The 24,944-nt window shown below is 47.5% G+C and overlaps 1 protein-coding gene across 1 annotated transcript; it reads right to left on the bottom strand.

Annotated features, from left to right (window-relative positions):
• Positions 1–248: 248 nt before the first annotated feature.
• LOC148042197 (protein/nucleic acid deglycase DJ-1) lies at positions 249–8,835 on the bottom strand. The gene is made up of 7 exons (XM_087703197.1): positions 8,747–8,835; positions 7,328–7,427; positions 6,560–6,661; positions 5,606–5,665; positions 4,697–4,766; positions 2,746–2,832; positions 249–563 (listed from the first exon to the last, which is right to left on the bottom strand). Exons 2-7 carry the CDS (start codon positions 7,415–7,417, stop codon positions 403–405), a joined length of 570 nt encoding a protein of 189 aa, XP_087559323.1. The 5' UTR covers positions 7,418–7,427; positions 8,747–8,835; the 3' UTR covers positions 249–402.
• Between the last annotated feature and the right edge of the window lie 16,109 nt (positions 8,836–24,944).

Here is a 24,944-nt window from a genome sequence, read left to right as displayed (position 1 = left end):
TTTACATTTTAGAGAGTTATATTAACCTCTAAGCCACAAGCTCTCCTGGCCTTGTCAGAGGAGCCATGGAAATGATTATGTGTTATGTCAAAGCACCTGATAGGCCCGAATATGGGAGGGAGCATACAGCTGATAAGGGATATAAATTTCTCATTGTCATTTTTTTAATAAATCTGAGCCAATGGGGTGTAAGGTTTAAAAAACTTATTTTTTTGTTTCATTTTAACGATTTCCCAGACACAACACAGTTTCACGCATACCGTCTTTTATTGCATGGATGAAGTTGCCACAAGGACAGCCGTCCTCCGTTCCTTTGACGGTTTGCCCATTGAGGGGAAAAAACCCCAACACTCCTGGTCGTAAAAAATGAAACCGGAGAGGCTTCCTGGGTGTGTCATGCTCCTAGTCCTTAAGGACGAGAGGGGCCTTCGTCTGCGCAGCCACTTCCTTCCCCAGCAGTGTTTCCACGATCGCCAAGCCAAATTCGAAACTGGTGCCCGGTCCGCGGCTCGTCATGATGTGCCCATCTTTTTCCACCCGATTCTCCGAGTATTTGTAGTGATCTTACGGGAGGGGAAGAGAAAGGCCTTAGTAGTTACTCCAGGTGGTAAAAGTGGGCACCCATTTCACCCCGGCCACAACTTTACGCAGCTCTCTGATGTTCGACTCCGCTCCAGATCCACGGTTCTCAATTTAGGGACTGTTCAGAGTTACGACGACTCTGGGGACCGTTCCTCGCACTTATGACCTTCATTCCTGCATCCCCGTGGTTGGGTGATTTACCCTTGGGTGCTTTACTCACAATCATGATGGCTGTTAGATCGTGAAGTGAATCCAGTTTCCCCATGGAGACTTTGCCCGTCGGATGGTTGCAAAAGGGGACACCACCACCGTCATAAACGCAGGTCACCTGCCAAGCATTCAAATGTCGATCATGCGACCTCCAGGACACTATAACCTAGCGACGGATTGTATTTACGACGGCTGCGGTGTCCCCGGGGAATCTTCGTTTTCGTGCCCTTCCGAGGAGCGCAAAGTCCACAGGGAAAACGGATTCGCTTAACGACCGTGTGGCTAATTTAACAACTGCAGGGATTCCCTTAACAACGATGGCAAAGGAAGATTGTAACGTTTATTGGCAATTTTATTTGCGTCCTCCAAATTCTTAGAATTTTATTTGCATCTTTCGAATGCTTAGAATTTTTATTTGCATTTTCTGAATGCTTGGAATTTTTATTTGCACCTTCCGAATTCTTAGAATTTTTATTTGCATTTTCTGAATGCTTGGAATTTTTATTTGCACCTTCTGAATTCTTAGAATTTTTATTTGCATTTTCTGAATGCTTGGAATTTTTATTTGCATCTTCCGAATTCTTAGAATTTTTATTTGCAGCTTCCAAATTCTTAGAACTTTCATTTGCAGCTTCCGAATTCTTAAGAATGTTTATTTGCAACCTCTGAATTCGCGGGAAGAAAAGCCGTCAAACGGGACGAAACTCAATTTAACAAGCTTCTCACTTAGCCACATAAATTTCAGGGTCGATTGTGGTCGTAAAGTCGAGGACTACCTGTAGAACATGGGTGCTTGTCCCGTCACTTCTGCGGCCCGGTTCCCAACAGTTCCAAGGACCAGTAATGGACTGTGGCTGGGGAATTGGAATATCCCTGATCTAGATTATATTTTGGTGCATAAGTTTGGGGGCTGGAGGCTAAAACATACGATGGACGGTTGCAGGAACTGGGCCTGGCTAGTCTAGGGAAGAGAAGGACCAGGGGAGACAGGAGAGCATCTTCCAATGTTTGAGGGGCTGCCCCAGAGTGGGGGGGGGGGGTCAAGCTATTGTCCAAAGCACCCGAAGGCCAGAGAAGGAAGAATGGATGGAAACTGACCAAGGAGAGATTCAACCTGGAAATAAGGAAGAATTTTCCGACAGTGGGAACAATCAACCGATAAAACAGAAGTTGCCTTCAGAAGTTGTGGGAGCTTCATCCCTGGAGGCTTTCAAGAAGAGACTGGACTGCCATCTGTCAGAAAGGGTGTAGGGTCTGCTTGGGCAGGGGGGCTGGACTAGATGACCCATAAGGTCCCTTTCAACTCTGGTATTCTTTATTTAATGGAACAGAAGTGGCCTTCAGAAGTTGTGGGAGCTTCATCCACGGAGGCTGCTTTCAAGATGAGATTGGACTGCCCACCTGTCAAGAAAGGGTGTAGGGTCTCCTGCTTGGGGGAGGAGGGGGGATTGGACTAGATGACCTACATGGCCCCTTGCAACTCAGTTAATCTGAATCTATCTAAAATGATCAAAGGCCTGGAGGCTAAAACATAGAAGAACGGTTGCAGGAACTGGGCCTGGCTGGTCTAGGGAAGAGAAGGACCAGGGGAGACACAAGAGCATCTTCCAATAGTTGAGGGGCTGCCCCAGAGTGGAGGGGGGGTCAAGCTATTCTCCAAAACACCTGAAGGCCAGAGAAGGGATGGAAACTGACCAAGGAGAGATTCAACCTGGAAATAAGGAGGAATTTCCTGACACTGACAGCAATCAACCAACGGAATAGAAGTTGCCTTTGGAAGTTGTAGGAGCTTCATCATTGGAAGCTTTCAAGGAGAGACTGGACTGGGTCTCCTGCTCGGGCAGTGGGTTGGACTAGATGACCTACAAGGTCCCTTCCAACCCTGTTCATCGGTTAAACCCACAACGCTCCACCAGTCCCTCCCCCCCGCGACACGTTTTGAGGGACACTGACCTCCACTCATCATCTTGTCCTTGGCCAAGGGGTGAGTGGTCACTTTGCTTCCAAAGCCGATTCCGTGGGCGAGGAGAGCTGTGGGACCTGGAAGCCGACAAGAGGGAAAAACAAGCTTATGATTCACCCAGCATTGCTGGCTCCCGTACAAAAAGGGACGAGCTGTGTGGGTTACACATTTGCATATACATTACATTATTACGCATTATTTGCAGCTTCTGGGTTCTTAAGACTTTTTATTTGCAGCTTCTGCGTGCTTAATAATTTTTATTTGAAGCTCCTGGACTCTTAGAATTTTTATTTGCAGCTTCCCCCCCCCCTTGTAGTTTTAATTTGCAGCTTCTGCATGCTTATAGTTTTTATTTGCAGTTTTTGCAGGCTTATAATTTATTGGCAGTTTCTGTGTGTTTATAATTTTATTTGCAGCTTCTGAATGCTTAGAATTTTATTTGCTACTTCTGCACGCTTAGAGATTTTATTTGCAGCTTTTGCACGCTTATAGTTTTAATTTGCAGCTTCTGCATGCTTATAGTTTTTATTTGCAGTTTTTGCATGCTTATAATTTATTGGCAGCTTCTGTGTTTATAATTTTATTGGCAGCTTCTGCGTGCTTAGAATTTTATTTGCAGCTTCTGAATGCTTAGAATTTTATTTGCTGCTTCTGCACGCTTAGAATTTTTATTTGCAGCTTTCCCCCCTATAGTTTTAATTTGCAGCTTCTGCATGCTTATAGTTTTTATTTGCAGTTTTTGCATGCTTATAATTTATTGGCAGCTTCTGTATGCTTATAATTTTATTTGCAGCTTCTGAATGCTTAGAATTTTATTTGCTGCTTCTGCACGCTTAGAATTTTTATTTGCAGCTTTTGCACACTTAGTTTTAATTTGCAGCTTCTGCGTGCTTATAATTTTTATTTGCAGTTTTTGCATGCTTATAATTTATTGGCAGCTTCTGCGTGCTTATAATTTTATTTGCAGCTTCTGAATGCTTAGAATTTTATTTGCTGCTTCTCCACGCTTAGAATTTTTATTTGCAGTTTTTGCATGGTTATAATTTATTGGCACCTTCTGTGTGCTTATAATTTTATTTGCAGCGTCTGAATGCTTAGAATTTTATTTGCAGCTTTTGCACGCTTATAGTTTTAATTCGCAGCTTCTGCATGGTTATAATTTTTATTTGCAGCTTTTGCATGCTTAGAATTTATTGGCAGCTTCTGCGTGCTTATAATTTTATTTGCAGCGTCTGAATGCTTAGAATTTTATTTGCAGCTTTTGCACGCTTATAGTTTTAATTCGCAGCTTCTGCGTGCTTATAATTTTTATTTGCAGTTTTTGCATGCTTATAATTTATTGGCAGCTTCTGCGTGCTTATAATTTTATTTGCAGCTTCTGAATGCTTAGAATTTTATTTGCTGCTTCTCCACGCTTAGAATTTTTATTTGCAGTTTTTGCATGGTTATAATTTATTGGCACCTTCTGTGTGCTTATAATTTTATTTGCAGCGTCTGAATGCTTAGAATTTTATTTGCAGCTTTTGCACGCTTATAGTTTTAATTCGCAGCTTCTGCATGGTTATAATTTTTATTTGCAGCTTTTGCATGCTTAGAATTTATTGGCAGCTTCTGTGTGCTTATAATTTTAATTGCAGCTTCTGCATGCTTATAGTTTTTATTTGCAGCTTTTGCATGCTTAGAATTTTTATTTGCAGTTTCTGGATTGTTATACTTTTATTTGCAGCTTATAATTTCCAATTGCAGCTTCTACATGCTTTGAATTTTATTGGCAGCTTCTGCATGCTTACAAATTGATTGCAAACCTGCAGAGGCAGGCCTGGTTATTGCAGCCCCCCCCCCCCCTGATACTAAGTGATGGCCCCCAATGGGGCTTCTCAGATCTGGTGGGGCTGGACTGCCCATATAGAAGCTTCCCCAAAGATGGAGTTAGCACCTTACCTGCGCATATGGCTGCAATGAGGCCCTTCCTGCTCTCCTGATCCTTCAGCACCTCTTTCACCAGGGGGGACTGCAAGAAGGGATCAAAGAGAGGGGATTGTTTAAAAATAAAAATTAGCAGAAGCCCTGAAAGAAAAAAGAAGAAAGATTTCATAGAAAAGCAAAGTTACTCTCCCTGTTCCACTTCAAATCTTAAGTCTTTTTTTTTTTCCCCCAGTTGTACAGGAAGGATTTTTTCCAAAGCATTTCAGTAAAACTCTGTTTTTTCGAGAGCAGCAATTAATGAGAGGGGAAAGAAGGATAAGTACAAAAAAATGGAAAGAGGGGTACAGGACTGCATCCAGTTTTGGTCGCCACGATGTAGAAAAGATGTGGAGACTCTGGAAAGAGTGCAGAGAAGAGCAACGAAGAGGATTAGGGGACTGGAGGCTAAAACATAGGAAGAACGGTTGCAGGAACTGGGGATGTCTAGTTTTAATAGAAAGAAGGATTTAGGGGAGACATGATAGCAGCGTTCCAATATCTCAGGGGCTGCCCCAAAGAAGAGGGAGTCAAACTATTCTCCAAGGCACCTGAGGGCAGGACAAGAAGCAATGGGTGGAAACTAATCAAGGAGAGAAGCAACTTAGAACTGAGGAGGAATTTCCTGAGAGTCAGAACAATTAATCAGTGGAACAGCTTGTCTCTAGAAGTTGTGAATGCTCCAACACTGGAAGTCTTTAAGAAGATGCTGGATAGCCATTTGTCTGGAACGCTAGAGGGTTTCTTGCCTAGGCAGGGGGTTGGGCTAGAAGACCTCCAAGGTCCCTTCCAGCTCTGCTATTCTGCATTCTACTCTTATGTTCTAAAATCTATAAAGCACCCAAAAGAGAAGATGGGATGTGTGACAGAAAATGGGACTCTTGTTACCTCCGACAGGTTCTGAGCTCCCAGGTTGCCCCCTGGCAGGACCACCACATCATAAGGCCCCTAAAAGAAAGAATGAGGGTCACCGAAGTCCCCTTTAAGCCATGTGGACTTCAACTCCCAGAATTCCCTAGCCAGCTACTTTTAAGCTGCGAGGACTTCAACTCCCAGAATTCATCGGCCAATCATTTTTAAGCTGTGAGGACTTCGACTCCCAGAATTCATCAGCCACTTTTATAAGCTGGGTGGACTTCAACTCCCAGAATTCATCGGCCAATCATTTTTAAGCTGTGAGGACTCCGACTCCCAGAATTCACCAGCCACTTTTATAAGCTGGGTGGACTTCAACTCCCATAACTCCCCAGTCAGTCACTTGGACTTCAACTCCCAGAATTCCCCACCGTCACTTTTAAACTCCCAGAATTCAACAGCCAACCACTTTTAAGTTGTGAGGACTTCAACTCCCATAATTCATCAGCCACTTTTATAAGCTGGGTGGACTTCAACTCCCAGAATCCTCCACAGTCACTTTTAAGCTGTGAGGACTTCAACTCCCAGAATTCAACAGCCAACCATTTTTAAGCTGCAAGGACTTCAACTCCCAGAATTCATCAGCCACTTTTATAAGCTGGGTGGACTTCAACTCCCAGAATTCCCCACAATCACTTTTAACCTGTGAGGACTTCAACTCCCAGAATTCACCAGCCACTTTTATAAGCTTGGTGGACTTCAACTCCCAAAATTCATCAGCCAATCATTTTTAAGCTAGGTGGACTTCAACTCCCAGAATCCACCAGATCTTAAGGTGGCTGACAGGGGAATTTGGGAGTTGAAGTCCAGCCAGCTTAGAAGGGGCCGTGGTTGAGAACCACCATTTTAAATGGAAAGTGGGGATGTCCAGAGACCCCCACCCCAAAAGTGTGCTTTAAAAAAAAACGAGGGGGGGGGCCCTCAAACCTTCTTCTTGGCTTCTTCCAAACTCGTATCGGGACAAATCACGACATCGCGGCTGCACTGGACAGGCTCCTTCCCGGACAATCCCGCTACCGTCACAGAAATCTGGAAAGGAAACCGTCGTTGGGTGAGTGCCTTTCCCGCTTTAAGACGGGTGGGGCCACTAAAATGTACTGTCATAAGTCAAGGACGGCCTACAGTGACCGCTGAAAGTTACAACAGCACTGGGGGGGAGGAAAGAGGGGGATTTTTTTCAGACTTATGACCGTTGCCTCATTCCCGCGATCGAAATTCACACGCTTTGGCAACTGACTCGGATTTACGACGGTTGCAGCATACCGTGTGTGTGTGTCACGCGGTTCCCCTTTTTGCGACCGTCTAAGCAGCAAAGTCAATGGGGGAAGAGCCGGATTCGCTTAACAACCGTAGAGGTGACTTATCGACCCGCCGCGATTCGCTTAACGACCGTGGCAGGAAAAGTCGTAAAAACAAGGCAAAATCTGCTTAAATACATTTCTCGCTTAGAAACATAAAACGCCGGGCCTCGATCGCGGTCGTAAGCAGAGGACTACCCTGGGATTTAAAAAAATAAATAAATTAAAAGGGGGAGGGGGGAGTGCCGCCGTAACTCCTCCCCCCTCTGCACACCTGTGAGCAGATAAGACAGGTGAGCCCAGAGATATTCCAATTTCAGCTTTTGGGAGGAGGGGGGGGCAAAGGAAGACCTGGAGAAGTGGGACGGGGGTATGGGGGGGTCGCACGGGGACTTACTCCTGCCCGGCGCATGAGATCCGTCGGGATGACCGTTTCCATTTCTTCCGCCCCTTTGGCCAAAATCACCAGCGCTCGCTTGGAGCCCATCGCGATGATCCTGTTTTGGGGGGAGGGTGCAAAGCGCCTTGAGAAACGGGGGGGGGGGGTTATATCTCAGACCCCAGACCCTTTGCTCCCCCCCCCACCCGAGAAAGCTCGGGAAAAGGGGCGACAGACCAGGCAGAGAAGGAAAGGGGGAGGGACCTATTGGGGAGACCCCTGCCCTAAAAAGGGGGGATTGGAAGAGACCCCCTGCCCCGAAAATGGGAGACGAACCAGGGAAGGAAGGAAGGAGGGAGAGAGGGACCCATTGGGGAGACCCCGGCCCAGAAAAGTGGAGATGGAGAATGGGGGACCCTGGCCCAGAAAAGGGGGGGGATGGACAGGAGAGGGGGGACCCTTTGGGGAGACCCCTGCCCTGAAAAGTGGAGATGGAGAATGGGGGACCCTGGCCCAGAAAAGGGGGGGGATGGACAGGAGAGGGGGGACCCTTTGGGGAGACCCCGGCCCAGAAAAGTGGAGATGGAGAATGGGGGACCCTGGCCCAGAAAAGGGGGGGGATGGACAGGAGAGGGGGGACCCTTTGGGGAGACCCCTGCCCTGAAAAGGGGCGACGCACCAGGGAGGGACTCTTGAGGAGACCCCAGCCCAAAAAGGGTGACGGAGGGAGGGACCGGCTGGGGAGACCCCTGCCTGAAAAAGGTGATGGATAGGGGAGGGGAGGGGGGGGACCCTTGGGGAAGACCCCTGACCTGAAAATGGGAGAGGAAGCAAAGAGGGGAGGAAGGAGGGGGGGGACCCATTGGGGAGACCCCGGCCCAGAAAAGTGGAGATGGAGAATGGGGGACCCTGGCCTAGAAAAGGGGGGGATGGACAGGGGAGGGGGGACCCTTTGGGGAGACCCCTGCCCTGAAAAGGGGTGACGCACCAGGGAGGGACTCTTGAGGAGACCCCAGCCCAAAAAGGGTGACAGATTGGGGACTGACGGAGGGAGGGACCGGCTGGGGAGACCCCTGCCCGGAAAAGGGGTGATGGATAGGGGAGGGGAGGAAGGAGGGGGGGGACCCTTGGGGAAGACCCCTGCCCTGAAAATGGGAGAGGAAGCGAAGAGGGGAGGAAGGAGGGGAGGAGGACCCATTGGGAAGACCCCAGCCCAGAAACGGGATGACCCACCAGGAAGGGACGGAGGGGGGTGGTGGTTAGAGGGACCCCTGCCCTGAAAAGGGGCGACGGACCAGGGAGGGACCCCTTGGGGAGACCCCTGCCCCGAAAATGGGAGAGCGGGCGGGGAGGGAGAGACCCCTCCCCTAAATAGGGGCGAGGGGCCAGGGACGGACGGAGGGACCCATTGGGAGAGGGAGACCCCCACTTCCTTACGCTCAATCTCGGTTAGAGCTCCGCTGGTTCGGCGCCGCGCTCCGAAGGGCTGGTGCTGCGTCACGGGGGGCGGCTCCTTTGGGGAGGGGCGGCGCCTGGGAGGAGGGGAGGGGCTGGAGAGGAAGGGGCGCGGAACATCCCCCACCGCGTCCTCCTTCCCCCCCCCACCAGCCTGCCTAGCTGTGTTCCTCCCGCGCACAAAAACCTTGCAAAATGCAAAATACAAAATAAAACATGCAAAATGCAAAATAAATCATGCAAAATAAAATATGCAACATGCAAAATAAAAAATGTAAAATGCAAAATAAATCATGCAAAATAAAACATGCAAAATAAAACATGCAAAATGCAAAATAAAACATGCAAAATAAAAAATGTAAAATGCAAAATAAATCATGCAAAATGAAACATGCAAAATGCAAAATAAAACATGCAAAATAAGAAATGCAACGTGGGGGGGCGCGTGGGTGCACCCCTCCCCTAGGAGTGTTGGGGGTGGGGGTCCCAAAGGTGTGGGGGGCTTGCTCAGCACCATGCAGGTGTGCCCCTCCACCCAAGGTGCCAGTTAAGAGGAAGGAGAAATGTGAATTTCCACTCATGGGTTTCCTCCTGTGGCTAAAATTTATTTCCGGCAGTCCTCGACTTAACAGCAGCCTGTTTAATGACCGTCCGAAGTTTCAGCGGCCCTGGGGGGGAAAAAAGGAGGAGGGCGTAGGGCCCCTATTTTCCACGCTTAACGCCCGTCGCAGAAGCAGGCCGGAGATCACCTGATCAAAATTCAGAGGCTTGGCAACGGATTCACACTTATGACGGTCGCCCCGGGGTGGGTGGGAGGTGTTACACGATCCAACCTTCTGACCAGCGAAGCCAGCTTCGCTTAACGACCGCCTTACTAATTTAACCGCTGCGGGGATTCGCTTAACCACGGTGAAAGTCGAACAAACTCACTTAACCGATGTCTCGCTTAACAACGGAAATCAGGGGCTCAATTGCGGTCGTAAGTCAAGAACTTCCTGTAGTGAGAATAAACCAATGCAATCTTTCCTAGTTTTTTTTTATTCTGGCATACGAACATGGTGAATATATTTTTTTAAATTTGCATACTTTTTTGGTATACCTATAAATATACAAATATAAATATACGTCTTATTTTGATTATCCGATTGATGTGTTCTCCTCGCGTTCTTTTCCATTGTTTATTTTATTGTTCACACCAGTTTCGTCCGCCTTATTGTTGTAAGCCATTCAGCAAATAAATTTAACAACTAAATAAAATATGAAAAACCGAACAAAATACGATAGATGGCCTCTGTTAACTCCAAAGTTCCCAGGAAAACTACATTTCCCAGAATGCATTGAGAAAAAGGCCCTTCAGAATCCACTTCCGGGTTTTGCAAAGATGGCTACTTGCAAGTCTGCAGGACTTCAACTCCCAGAATTCTCATCATAGCTGGGCAGGCAGAGGAATCTTGGGAATTGAAGTCCGCTGATTGCCAGGTTTCCAGGTTTCGCAAAGATGGCTGCTTCCAGGTCTGCAGGACTTCAACTCCCAGAATTCTTATCATGGCTGGGCAGGCGGAGGAATCTTGGGAATTGAAGTCCGGTGATTGGCAGGTTGGGAAAACACTGTGGTATATAATGCGGGCTTTATAAGTTTTTACATTTTATTTTATTTTTCGTGTCCTGCAGACAATAAAACACTTTGCAAAGCAGAACAAACACAGGTAGTCCCTGATGTACGACCAACACGGAGGCTGACATTTCTGTCGTTAAGTGAGGCATTCGTTCCGGGAGTCCTGCCCCATTTTACCGCCTTTCTGGCCACCGTTGTTAAGCGGATCCCCGCATTTGATAAAGGTTGCTAAGCAAACCTGGCTTCCCCGTTGACGCAGAAGGTCACAAAAGGGGATCATGTGACACACACACCCCGGGGCACACTGCGACCGTCGTAAATGCGAGTCAGTTAACAAGCGTCTGAATTTCAATTCCGTCACCGTGGCAATATACAGCCGACGGTCATAAGGGTGAAAAACGTCCCTTAAGTCCCCTTCCCCCCCCCCAGTGACCTCGTAACTGGCCACTCAATGAGCTGTCGTAAGTCGAGGACCGCCTGTATAGAGCTATCCATTCCACAATCGCAGCTGCCAGTTCGGTGTTCAATCACTTGCGGCCGTCATAAAGACGAGTCGGCTGTCCTAATTTGGATCACGTGCCCCTGGGGGTGGTGGAACGGCCGTACGTTTGAAACAAGGGCCCTAACTTTTTGAAACTTCGGACAGTCGCTAAGTGAGTCTCCGTAGCTCGAGGACTCCCCGTAAGCCATCTTTCTCCCGCCACGCAACAGGCAGGGGGTTTAAATACAGACATTATGATGACCTTTCTAATCCCCCTCCGTAACCTTTCAGCGACCCTAATTTGAGACCGGAATCTAACACCCTCTTAAAATAGCAGGAGGGACGTGGTGGATCAGGGGCTAAGACGCTGAGCTTGTCAATCAGAAAGGTCATCAGTCTGGCGGTTCGAATCCCCAGCGCTGCGTAACGGAGGGAGCTCCCGTGACTTGTCCCAGCTTCTGTCAACCGAGCAGTTCGAAAGCAGGTGAAAAATGCGAGTAGAAAAATAGGAACCACCTTTGGTGGGAAGGGAGCAGCGTTCCGTGCGCCTTCGGGCGTTGAGTCATGCCGGCCACATGACCACGGAGACGTCTTCGGACAGCGCTGGCTCTTCGGCTTTGAAACGGAGAGGAGCAACGCCCCCTACAGTCGGGAACGAGTAGCACATATGTGCGAGGGGAACCTAAAAATAGCAGGGGTCACATTTTCAAAAGTCCACAGACCGGTGTGGCACAGGGTGGCAATGCCCTGCGCCGCCCTTCCTCCCCCACTCCTGGGGTCTGGTCATTTATTACAGCTGGTCCTGGACTTACGACAAGTTCATTTAGTGACCGTTTGAAGTTACAATCATCACCCGCTTTTAACGACCCCATGATCCATTGCGGGGTGGAATCTCGGGCGACTGAATGGAACTGAGTGTTTACTGGCCACCTGCCCTTCCTGTCACCAGAGCGGAGTTTTTTTTTATTCAGCAGAGATATTCTCGTTTTGCTGAAAGAGGGAAATATCTGCCTCTACCTGGGAGCGAACTCACAACAGCATCTCTATAACGGTGCTTTTTCAAGACTTTCTTTCTTTCTTTCTCTTTCTTTCTTTCTTTCCTTCCTTCCTTCCTTCCTTCTCTTCCTCTCTTTCTCCTTCTCTCTCTCTTTCTATCACTTCTCTCTTTCTCTTTCTCTCTCCTCTCTCTTTCTTCTTTCTCTTTCTTCTTTGCTGTCTTTCTTTTTCTCCCCTTTTCTCTCTCTCTCTCCTCTCCCTTCCCCTCTCACTCTCTCCCTCTTTCTCCTTCTATCTCTCCTCTCTTTCTCCTTCTCTCTCTCCTTCTTTCTCTCCTCTCCCTTTTCCCCTTCTCTCTCTCTTTCTCCTCTAGTTCCTTTTCCCCCTCTCTTCCTCCTTCTCTCTCCTTCTCTTCCTCTCTTTCTCCTTCTCTCTCTCTCTTCTTCTTTCTTTCTTTCCTTCCTTCCTTCTCTTCCTCTCTTTCTCCTTCTCTCTCTCTTTCTATCACTTCTCTTTCTCTTTCTCTCTCCTCTCTCTTTCTTCTTTCTTTCTCTTTCTTCTTTGCTGTCTTTCTTTTTCTCCCCTTCTCTCTCTCTCCTCTCCCTTCCCCTCTCACTCTCTCCCTCTTTCTCCTTCTCTCTCTCCTCTCTTTCTCCTTCTCTCTCTCCTTCTTTCTCTCCTCTCTCTTTTCTCCTTCTCTCTCTCTTTCTCCTCTAGTCCCTTTCCCCCCTCTCTTCCTCCTTCTCTCTCCTTCTCTTCCTCTCTTTCTCCTTCTCTCTTCTTTCCTTCCTTCCTTCCTTTCTTTCAATTTTTCTTTTTCTTTGAAGACTTTTTGCTTCTCATCCCAGAAGCTTATTCAGTTCTGACCAAATGGTGGGGAAAGGCAGGATTTATTCTCCTTGCAGACAAAACCTGGTTCTTTTGCATCCTTGAGTGGGAAGAACACAGAGGACTAGCTCCCTCTGCGAAGAGTGTCAACCCCGCCACTCGGTCAGAACTGAAGAAGCTCCTGGGATCAGAAACGAAACCGCTTCAGAAGGGAAAAAAAAGATTTTTGCCTTTTTTTTTGTAGGGGGGGGGACAACCTGGAGACCTCCCCCTCAAAGACATGTGGAGCAGCCTCTGGATCTCCTCCTGCGCCTGATCCATGCGCGCGCGCCCCCCACCCCAATTGGGGAAGGGGCTTTTTTCGCACCTTCGGCAGCCCGGGGGTGTGGGGGTGACGCACTTAGCAGAGGGGGCTCTGCGGCTTTGCTTGGGGGTCGTGGGCAGCGCTTTTTGCGAGAGGGGGAGGCTGCGAAGACGTCACAGCCGCGGCAATCCGCCCACGCCCCTCCCTCCCCTCCCCTCCCCGCCGCTGCTAGAACCCGTGGAATCTGCACGGGCGGCTTTTCCGCGGGGGGTGGGTGGGTGGGAGGGGGCGCCCGACCGATGAGGTCGGGGTCTCGCGACGCCCGTTGAAGGACGCAGCCCGGGAGGTAAGCACGACCAGACGCAGCGCAATCAGACATCCGATAGAGCCGGAAGGGACCTTGGAGGTCTTCTAGTCCAGCCCCCTGCTCAAGCAGGAAACCCTAGACCATTTCAATCCATCTATCAATGATTGAATGATTGAAGTGCTGATTGATTGATTAATTGATTGCAATTGTCTCGGGGTCTCCTGCTTGAGCAGCGTGTTGCACTAGAAGACCTCCGAGGGCCCTTCCAGGTCTATTCTGATTGATTGATTGATTGATTGATTGAAATGGTCCAGGGCCTCCTGTTTGAGCAGGGGGTCAGACTAGAAGACCTCTAAGGTACCTTCCAGCTCTATTCTCATTGATTGATTGATTGACTGACTGACTGACTGATTGATTGAAATGGTCCAGGGTCTCCTGCTTTAGCAGGGGGTTGGACTAGAAGACCTCCAAGGTCCCTTCCATCTCTATTCTCATTGATTGATTGATTGACTGACTGATTGAAATGGTCCAGAGTCTCTTGCTTCAGCAGGGGGTCAGACTAGAAGACTTCTAAGGTCCCTTCCAGCTCTATTCTCATTGATTGATTGATTGACTGTTTGAAATGGTCCAGGGTCTCCTGCTTGAGCAGGGGGTCAGACTAGAAGACCTCTAAGGTCCCTTCTTCCAGCTCTATTCTCATTGATCGATTGAAATGGTCCAGGGTCTCCTGCTTCAGCAGGGGGTCGGACTAGAAGACCTCTAAGGTCCCTTCCAGCTCTATTCTCATTGATTGATTGATTGATTGATTGACTGATTGAAATAGTCCAGGGCCTCCTGCTTGAGCAGGGGGTCAGACTAGAAGACCTCTAAGGTCCCTTCCAGCTCTATTCTCATTGATTGATTGATTGATTGATTGACTGATTGAAATAGTCCAGGGCCTCCTGCTTGAGCAGGGGGTCAGACTAGAAGACCTCTAAGGTCCCTTCCAGCTCTATTCTCATTGATTGATTGATTGATTGATTGATTGACTGATTGAAATGGTCCAGGGTCTCCTGCTTCAGCAGGGGGTCGGACTAGAAGACCTCCAAGGTCCCTTCCAGCTCTATTCTTTGATTGATTGACTGATTGATTGAAATGGTCCAGGGTCTCCTGCTTCAGCAGGGGGTCGGACTAGAAGACCTCCGAGGACCCTTCCGGCTCTGTTCTGACGGAGGGAGGGAGGGATTTTTAGAAGACTCTCAAACCCCACCATTCAACCCGAGAGCGCTGCGGAAATTCTCCTGCCCACCTTTGGCGGGGATTCCAGCCTTTAGGGTGGGGAAAGGGGGATCCCGCTCCGCCCCGCCCCGCCCCGCTGGCCCCCCTTGTCCTCTTAGCCCCGCCGGCCGCATCCAGAAGCGAGGATTCCGCGCCGGAGAGCGCACCGACCTTTTAAGCGCGCTTCCCCTCAGGATGGAGCGGCTCTTTTGCGCGCTGCTGTTGCTGCTCTGGACGGGAGCTGTTTGCGAGGTCCCCTGCCCGAAAGGTAAGCGGCGAGGGCGGCGGCGGAGACCCCGGCCCGTTTTCTCACTCGAGACCCCCCTGACTCGTCCCCTCTTTCCCCTTCCAGGCGCCTTCAGACCGGGAGAGGGGCAGTCCTGCCAGCAATGCCGAGTCTGCGACAGTAAGACCCCCTTCCTTCCTTCCTTCCTTCCTTCCTTCCTTCCTTCCTTCCTTCCTTCCTTCCTTCCTTCCTTCCTTCCTTCCTTCCTTCCTTCCTTCCTCTGGGTGGGTTTGTGGGAGGGGGTCTCAGCCCGAGGGAAGTGGGTGGTGGTGGGCTGGCTCGGCTTCCATCGAGTCCCAATGGCTTGGCTTGGGGGAAGGGTCACCTCGTGGAGGCAGAGATAAGAAAGTCAGAAGGGACCTTAGAGGTCTTCTAGTCCAGCCCCCTGCTCAGGCAGGAGATTCTCGACCAATTCAGACAGGAGGCTTCTTTAAAAGCCTCCAGGGTCACAACCCAAGTTATGGGGGCAAGTCGTTCTGTTGATGAATTGTTCTAAGGGAGAATCAGAGAATAGCAAGGTTGGAAGGGACCTTGGAGGTCTTCTAGTCCAACCCACTGCTCAGGCAGGAGACCCCCCCCCAGACCATTTCAATCTGTCCATCAGAATGGAGCTGGAAGGGACCTTGGAGGTCTTCTAGTCCCTTTCTCAAGGAGGAGACCCTACATCATTTCAATCCATCAGAATAGAACTGGAAGGGACCTTAGAGGTCTTCTAGTCTAACCCACTGCTCAGGCAGGAGACCCCCCCCCCCCAGACCATTTCAAACTGTCCATCAGAATGGAGCTGGAAGGGACCTTGGAGGTCTTCTAGTCGCTTTCTCAAGCAGGAGACCCTACATCATTTCAATCCATCAGGATAGAACTGGAAGGGACCTTAGAGGTCTTCTAGTCCAACCCCCTGCTCAGGCAGGAGACCCCCCCCAGACCATTTCAATCTGTCCATCAGAATGGAGCTGGAAGGGACCTTGGAGGTCTTCTAGTCCCTTCCTCAAGCAGGAGACTCTACATCATTTCAATCCATCAGAATAGAACTGGAAGGGACCTTAGAGGTCTTCTAGTCTAACCCCCCTGGCTCAGGCAGGAGACCCCCCCCCCAGATCAATTCAGACAGGTGTCCAATCTCTTCTTAAACAAAACCCCAGTGTCACAACTTCTGGAGGCAAGTCGTTCCCCTGATGAATTGTTCTAACTGTTAGGAAGAATGCAGAGTATAAGGGAATAGCAGAGTTGGAAGGGACCTTGGAGGTCTTCTAGTCCAACCCCCAGGTCAAGCTTCCCCTTAATTCCAAATCGGTTCTCTCCTAGATTAGTTTCCACCCATTGCTTCTTGTTCTGCCCTCAGGTGCCTTGGAGAATAGCTTGACTCCCTCTTCTTTGGGGCAACCCCTGAGATATTGGAAGACTGCTATCATGTCTCCCTTGGTCCTTCTTTTCATTAAACTGGACATACCCAATTCCTGCAACTATTATATCTATATTTTTGGCCTCCAGTCCTCAACTCCTGGCTAAGGACAGGAGCCTCCTATCTGTTTCCTATCTTTCTTTTCTCGCCCCGCTCCTCGCTTTACGACCGCCACTTACAGCAGTCAAAGTTACCGTTCAAAGTTACACCATCGCTGGAAAAAAAAAAAGACCATTTTTTTCACACTTAGGACAGTCAAAATTTGGACGCTTGGCAACTAACTCGTATTTACAACGGGGGGGGGGGGGAGAGGTGTGTTCCCATTTTGAGACCTTCTGACGGGCGAAGGAAGCTGGACTCGCTTCACAAGCGTTTGCGACTCGCTTAACAACGCTGGCAAGAAAAGGGGCGAAGCTCCCTTAAGAAACGTCTCACTTTACAACCGAAATTGTGGTTGCAACCCCGAGGACTACCTGTGGTGGTGGTTTTTTTTTTGTTTTTTTCCTGTGGGACGGCTTAACTTGGGAAAGGGGCCTGGAATAATTGTGCAGCAAAGTTTTCAAATGGAATTTGAAAAAATTCTATTTGAAATTAATTCCCTTAACCAAATATTCTTAGGGATTTATGGAAACCTAGCCAAGAATGCTGGCTAGATCTTCTCCGATCCTGGTTACCCAGCAAGTTAAACCTTGCTAAAAATAAAAAATAAAAATCCCCTCTCAAAGGGTAAAAACTGTTATATCTGTAGAGAAAAAATTATCTACAGATATAACATGTTTTTTAAAAAAATATTTTAATCTTTAAGGGACTTTGGTGTATAAGCAGAAATGTACCGAAACCTCCAACGCCCTTTGTAGATGTGCCGAGGGTTACTCGTGCGGGAAAAATTGCGAGGCCTGTGAGTGCCCCGTTGGACAGCAACGCACAATTACAGGTAAGGTCGCCACTGACTCTCTTCACAGGAGGTTCTCCCCTTACAACAGCTCGTTTAGCGGCGGTTCCAAGTTACAACGGCACTGAGAAACGGGACTTCGGGCCGTTTTTCATACTTGTAACCCGTTGCATGGTCAAAAATTTGGATGCTTTGCCACTGGTTCATATTTATCATCATCTCCTTTTAATGACAACCCCATAATCCCTTGCGGGTTGGAGTTTGGGCAACGGACTGGAACTGAGTGTTTACTGCCCTTCCTGTTGCCATTGTGGAGTTTTATTCAGCAGATATATTCTCACGGTGCCCAGAGAGAGTGAAATATCTGCCTCTCCCCAGGATCGAACTCACAGCTGATTGTGAGACCAGAGCTCCCACCTCTAGGCCACCGCGCCACTCACTGGTTTATATTTATGACGGTTGCGATACCCCAGCGTGGGTCTGGGTGTGTGTGTGTCATGCGATCTCCTTTTGTGACCTCCCGACCAGCAAAGTTAAGGGGGAATTTGCTAACTGAACCACTGCAGTGATTCGCTTAGCAACGGCGTCAAGAAAGGCTGCAAAGAGAGGAAACAACTCATTTAACAACTGTCTTAGGAGGCCATGGAAATTCTTCGGCTCAGTCGCAGTCGTAAGTCGAGAACCTCTTGCAGCGTTAGTGCTGTGAATCTCCCGGAAAACCAACTTATCTAACGATGGGGACAGAGATTCTCTTGCACATCAGCAGTTGTGGGATTTTTCACTTGCCACAAGCCATGGGGTGTGTGTGTGTGTGTGTGTCTGTGTGTGATTTATAGCAATAGCAGTAGACTTATATACCGCTTCATAGGCCTTTCAGCCCTCTCTAAGCGGTTTACAGAGAGTCAGCATATTGCCCCCAACAATCTGGGTCCTCATTTTACCCACCTCGGAAGGATGGAAGGCTGAGTCAACCCTGAGCCGGTGAGATTTGAACCGCTGAACTGCTGATCTAGCAGTAGCCTGCAGTGCTGCATTTAACCACTGCGCCACCTTGGCTCTTATAAACCTCTGAAGCCGACTGAAATGGAGGCCAAATCAGGAGAAAGATGCAAGAGAAAGGAATGAAAGACAGGCTGCAGTTAGAACTTCATTTATTTGGCAGCCAAAAACTTATCCAACTTTCTCTTGTGTTTTCCAAGGTTGTCAGAAATGTATGCCGAAGACTTTCAATAATAGAACGACAGGCGAATGCCGGCCATGGAGCACGTAAGTCCTTCTGGAATAAACTGATTTTAAAACCTCAGGTGTAAAACACGACGCTAACTGCCAATTCCCGCAGGTGCCCAGGGGATAGAATTCGGGAACCGGGGACCGAGAAGAGAGATGTGGTTTGCTGGAGTGGGTCAGAAATCCCCACTACTCAGCCCTCCACATCCCTCGCTGTCTTCTCTACTACGGTTTCAGGTAAGCCTCGTTGGAACGTTGGATCGATCTCATTTAATCCAGTTTAATCTCAGGGTTTCTCTTGGCCACTTAAAAGACCCGTGGGAATTCAGTTCCCAGAATTCCCCGGTCAGCCTTGCTTGGGAAATATTCCGGGAAGTGGAATTGTGGGAGTTGAAGTCTACAAATCGCCGAGGTTGAGAAACAAAGGGCTGCTAGAAACCCCAAATAAGCAGCGCCATAGGCCAGGAGCCGAAACTGACAAGATTAGCTCAGATAACAAAACGCCTAGGATTTGCATCCCCCCCCCCCCGCCTCTTTTGCCTGTAAAACCATTCAAGGAATCTGACAACAGCCATTAAAATATTATACGAACCGGGCACATCTCACAACCCTCCCCGAAATTGTATAAAAGCCCATCTACTTTGTACCGCAATGTGTCACCCGAAAGTGTCCCTGTTTTTTCTGTCCACCAAACAATATGAAAACCTCTTTTCCAATTGCAGCTTGCCTCCTCCAGTTTATCCCTCCTGCATCTTTCTCCAGGTTTGGAATAATCACCGGATTAGATTTTACTTCCAAAAAAGTGTGGCTTTAAATAGTGAGATGGGAGGCATATCAATTTTTTTAAAAAAATAAAAAATAAATTCTGAAAAATGTCACTGCTTCCATTTTGTCGGCCTGCCTTGTATGAATATGCCCCCCCTCTTTTTTTCTATATCGTTTTATCTTTATATTATGACTGAGAAAACCAAAAAACCCCAGTTTTTTTCCAGCTCTGCCATCAGGTCAAAAATCTGCAAGCCATAATTAATGTATTCATTATTTTTCTCAGAATCAGCCCATTCATTTATTCTATTTTTATTTTATTTTAGTTTCTGAGTTCAATATCCCTTGGACGAATCCCAAAATTAATTTGACCGATGTACTTCGGCCAGAATGATAACTGGGGGGCACCCAGAAAGATTTGCTAAATAAATATAGAACTGATATTCAATACATAACAGTTAAAATTCATGTAGAAAACGTTTTACGACTGGAGTCCCGGAATGCTTGGCCCATTATAAAAGAAATTACTTTAGGATTGAGTTTAGTTTAGTATTGAGTGCTGAGCGTTGTTCAACTAATTAATGTGTGGTATTGAGTTTAGTATTTACAACTGAACATTATTAAACCCCTTACTTTAGGGTTTAGTATTATTTACTTTCGTAGTGAGTATTATCAAAACAAGTACTTGAGGAATTAGTATTGGGTTTAATTTTAGAATTTAGCATCAAACGTTATTCAGCAAATTACTTGGTGTTAAACTTCGGTGTTTAAAGATAAAGGTTCCCCTCGCACGTATAGGCTAATCGTTCCCGACTCTAGGGGGCGGTGCTCCATCTCTGTTTCAAAGCCGAAGAGCCAGCACTGTCCGAAGACATCTCCGTTGTCATGTGGCCGGCATGACACAAACGCCAAAGGCGCATGGAACGCTGTTCCCTTCCCATCAAAATTAGTGGTTCCTATTTTTCTACTTTTTACTTTTCTACTTGCATTTTTACATGTTTTCGAACTGCTAGGTTGGCAGAAGCTGGGACAAGTCACGGGAGCTCCCTCCGTTACGCGGCGCTGGGGATTCGAACCGCCGAATGGCCAACCTTTCTGATCGACAGGCATCTTAGCCATTAAGCCACCGCGTCCCTTTCTGTGTTTAGCATTGGCCAATATTAAACAAATTATTTTAGCAATAGCAGTAGACTTATATACCGCTTCATAGGCCTTTCAGGCCTCTCTAAGCGGTTTACAGAGAGTCAGCATATTGCCCCCAACAATCTGGGTCCTCATTTTACCACCTCGGAAGGATGGAAGGCTGAGTCAACCCTGAGCCGGTGAGATTTGAACCGCTGACCTGCTGATCTAGCAGTAGCCTGCAGTGCTTCATTTAACCACTGCGCCACCTTGGCTCTTAAGGCTCTTTAGGAAATAGTATGGAGCATTAGCAAATTTTCAAGAAGAAATTGGATAACTATGTGTCCGAAGTGGTGTTGGTGTTTCCTCCACTAAAGAAGGAGCTGGACTAGAAGACCTCCAAGGTCCCTTCCAACTCTGTTGTTCTAAATTCAAACAAACCACCATTCCACCCCCCAGTGGAAAAAACTGGGGCAGTTCGGCGGTTCGAATCCCAGTGCCGCATAACGGAGGGAGCTCCCGTGACTTGTCCCGCTTCTGCCAACCTAGCCGTTCGAAAGCAGGTAAGAAATGTAAGTAGAAAAAATAGGAACCACCTTTGGTGGGAAGGGAACAGCGATCCGTGCGCCTTCGGGAGTTGAATCACGTCGGCCACATGACCACGGAGATGTCTTCGGACAGCGCTGGCTCTTCGGCTTTGAAACGGAGATGAGCAGCGCCCCTAGAGTCAGGAACGACTAGCACATACGAGTGAGGGGAAGCTTTACATTATGCTAATATTTAAAAATAACCTTAAGCGCTCTGCAGTGGTTGTGGTTAAGGGGTAGGTGGGAAATCCTGGCCGTTCTCTTGCCGTTTCTCAATTTCTGCCATAGAGAAAAACGGTGCTCTTTTGGAAGAAGCAGGGAGGAAATCATTAGGAAATCCACCCTGGGTAATTACATTAGATTAAGAACAAAAACCTCCCCTCCTCCTGAAGCGGGAACCATGGCTTGTGTCGTCCAGCCACGGCCGAGGGTTCGCGGAAGCCAGGATGCTTGGTTAAACTAAGCTATGGTTTAGTTAGTTGCCAGAAAAGGGCGGGTTTTCTTAATCACGAAAGATTAAGAGCCCAGGAAGGGTTAAGCAAAGCTCCCCCCACCCACTCGAGCTGAGAGTTTTGATCTCAATCAGGCTCCCAACTGCAGTTAAAACAAAATGAGATAAATTAGAAATTAGGAAAGCACAAGGTCTAAGTACGTAGCAAGTGCGCAGATGTTGGTCACCGCCTTACCCTCCCCCCCGCAAAATAATAGGGAAGGAAGGGAAGAAGAGGGGAAGAGGAGAGGAGAGGAAGGGGAAGGAGAGAAGGGAAAGGAGAGGAGGAAGGAAGGAAGGAGAGAAGAAAGGGGGGGAAGGAAGGAGGGAAGGAAGTAGAGAAAGAGAAGAAAGGAAGGAAAGGGAGGAGGAAGGGAAGGAGGGAAGGAAGGAGGGAGGGAAGCAAGGAGGGAAGGAAGGAGAGAAGGAGAGAAGAAAGGAGGGAAGGAAGGAGAGAAGAAAGGAGGGAAGGAAGGTGGGGAATGAAGGAGAGAAGAAAGGGGAGGAAGGAGGGAAGGAAGGAGGAAAGGAAGGAGATAAGGAGAGAAGAAAGGAGGGAAGGAAGGAGGGAAGTAAGGTGGGAAGGAAGGAGGGAAGTAGGTGGGAGGAAGGAGGAGGGAAGGGGGAAGGAGGGAGGGAAGGAAGGAGAGAAGGAGAGAAGAAAGGGGGGAAGGAAGGAGGGAAGGAAGGAGAAGAGAAAGGAAGGAAAGGGAGGAGGAAGTGAAAGGAAGGAAGGAGGAGGGAAGCAAGGAGGGAAGGAAGGAGAGAAGGAGAGAAGAAAGGAGGAAGGAAGGGAATGAAGGAGAGAAGAAAGGGGGAAGGAAGGAGAGAAGGAGAGGAGAGAAGGAGGGAGGGAAGGGGAAGGAAGGAAGGAGAGAAGAAGGAGAGAAGAAAGGGGAAGGAAGGAAGAAGAAGTAGGATTGTTGTAAAATAAGATGGGTTTATGGGATGGTAAGAAAGTAATTTCAATTTATTGTCAATTGTAGGGGAGAAAAATTGTTACAAATACATATTATTACTTGTATGTTATGAGATCATATAATGGTGAATGTATATATGAGAAATAAAATAATAATAATAATCAAAAAGGAGATTGGGAATTTGGAAAAAGCGCGAGCAGCTGAGATGATTGAAGGCCTGGAGCCAAAACATAGGAAGAACATAGGTTGCAGGAACTGGGTTGGGTCAGTTTAGAGAAAAGAAGGGACGAGGGGGGTGAGTGGGAGCGACATTGATAGCAGTCTTCCGGTATTTGAGGGGCTGCCCCCAAAGAAGAAGGGGTCAACGTGACAATGAGAAACAATGGATCGGTGGAACAGCCTGCCGCCAGAAGTTGTGGATGGCCCAACACTGGGAGTTTTAAACAAGAGATTGGGCAGCCAGTTGACTAGAATGTGTCAGGTTTTCTGCCCGAGCAGGGGGTTGGACTAGAAGACCTCCAAGGTCCCTTCCGACTCTGTGATTCTATTTTGTTCTGTTCTCCACTCCTTTTCTATGTTCTCCTATTCTCTTTTCTCTCCTCTCCTCTGTATTTCTATTCTATTCTATTCTAGTCCAGTCCATTCCTTCCATTCCATTCTATTCCATATTTTATTATTCTATTCTATTCTCTATTCCTTATTCTATTCTATTCTATTCCATTCCTTCCATTCCATTCTGTATTTTATTATGCTATTTCTATTCTATTCCATTCCATTCTCTTTTCCTTATTCTATTCCATTCCATCCCATCCCATTCCGTATTTTGTTATGCTAATTCTATTCCATTCCATTCCATTCCGTATTTTATTATGCTATTTCTATTCTATTCTATTCTATTCCATTCTTTATTCCTTACTCTATTCTATTCCATTCCATCCTATCCCGTATTTTATTATGCTAATTCTATTCTATTTCATTCCATTCCATTCTCTATTCCTTATCCTATTCTATTCTATTCCATCCCATCCCATTCTGTATTTTATTATGCTATTTCTATTCTATTCTATTTCATTCCATTCTCTATTCCTTATTCTATTCTATTCCATTCCATTCAATATTTTATTACGCTATTTCTATTCTATTCTATTCCATTCCATTCTGTATTCCTTATTCTATTCTATTCCATTCTATTCCATCCCATCCCATTCCCGTATTTTATTATGCTAATTCTATTCTATTCTATTCCATCCCATCCCATTCTATATTTTATTATGCTATTTCTATTCTATTCCATTCTCTATTCCTTATTCTATTCCATTCCATTCCATCCCATCCCGTATTTTATTATTCTACTCCATTCCATTCTATTCCATTCCATATTTTATTATGCTATTTCCTATTCTATTCCATTCCATTCTTTATTCCTTATTCTATTCTATTCCATCCCATCCCGTATTTTATTATTCTATTCTATACCATTCCATTCTATTCCATTTTGCATCTACTCTATCCCATCCTATCCTAAACCTATTTTTCCAAAGCAGCAGAAGGAAGGGTAAGAAGCGATGGATGGAAACTAAGCTAGGAGAGAAGCAACATAGAAACGAAAGACGAATTCTCCGGCCTCCCTCCCACCCTTGCTAGGGTCAGCCTGTGAGCGGGAATCACGAAACCAGCCCCTTCGCATCCAGGACCATTTTAATTCAGATTTTCGGAGGTGATGTCCTGGGGTTTTGTTGAAGGATGTTTTTTTGCTTTCTTTCAGAGTGGGGAAACGAACTGATCCCTCGTCACCTCTGCTTTCATATCATCATAGCTCTGTGTGTCGCATTCATGGTGCTGTGTTACTTCTTCCTCCGATACTGGCTTCAGAAGAAGTTCCCGAAACGTAAGGCCACCTTCCTGCTCTATTTCGGCCACCCGTATTCTGCCAACTCTCCCTCTCCCACCGCTTACGGCCTCCGTAAGGGTCTACACACCAACTCTCCAGGCCCAACTCTCCCTGGGAGAAAAGGGTTTCACATCGGAGAAATGGTGGGATGGGAGCATTCACGGAAGGACAAAATGAAATGCCAAGGATGAAAATTAGAACGAACTATTTTAAATAATTGAATTGTTGAATTGTGTCGCAGTGAGTTGCCCTGTGGCCAGTTGGCCTTGGTGGGTGGACCATGGGGAGTTGACCATAGTGAGTTGGCCATGATGAGTTGACCTTGGTGAGTTGGCCATAGCAAGTTGGCCATGGTCAGTTGGAAGTAATGAGTTGTCCTATGGAGTTGGCCGTAATGAGTTGACCATGATGAGTTGACCATAGTGAGTTGGCCATGGTGAGTTGACCATAGCAAGTTGACCATAGTGAGTTGGCCATGGTGAGTTGGAAGTAATGAGTTGTCCTATGGGAGTTGGCCATAGCAAGTTGACCATGGTGAGTTGACCATGATGAGTTGACCATGATGAGTTGACCATAGCGAGTTGGCCATGGTGAGTTGGCCATGGTGAGTTGGAAGTAATGAGTTGTCCTATGGGAGTTGGCCATGGTGAGTTGGCCGTAATGAGTTGACCATGATGAGTTGGCCATGGTGAGTTGACCATAGCAAGTTGACCATAGTGAGTTGGCCATGGTGAGTTGGAAGTAATGAGTTGTCCTATGGGAGTTGGTCATGGTGAGTTGGCCATAGCAAGTTGACCATGGTGAGTTGAC

Source organism: Thamnophis sirtalis, unplaced genomic scaffold (assembly GCF_051295495.1).
Source record: "Thamnophis sirtalis isolate CommonGarterSnake01/CBP01778 unplaced genomic scaffold, rThaSir2_p1.2 scaffold_74, whole genome shotgun sequence".
NCBI classification, from domain to species: domain Eukaryota; kingdom Metazoa; phylum Chordata; class Lepidosauria; order Squamata; family Natricidae; genus Thamnophis; species Thamnophis sirtalis.
The sequence above is the reverse complement of the archived record's forward strand: the minus strand, read 5'-3'. Positions and strand labels throughout refer to the sequence as shown.

Bases quoted from the DNA above. Each gene is read 5' to 3' on its own strand.
- LOC148042197 (XM_087703197.1), bottom strand. From the start codon at position 7,417: ATGGGCTCCAAGCGAGCGCTGGTGATTTTGGCCAAAGGGGCGGAAGAA. The intron at 6,662-7,327 runs GTAAGTCCCCGT...TTTCCTTTCCAG, and splicing joins ATCTCATGCGCCGGGCAGGA to ATTTCTGTGACGGTAGCGGG. The intron at 5,666-6,559 runs GTTTGAGGGCCC...TCTTTCTTTTAG, and splicing joins TGGAAGAAGCCAAGAAGAAG to GGGCCTTATGATGTGGTGGT.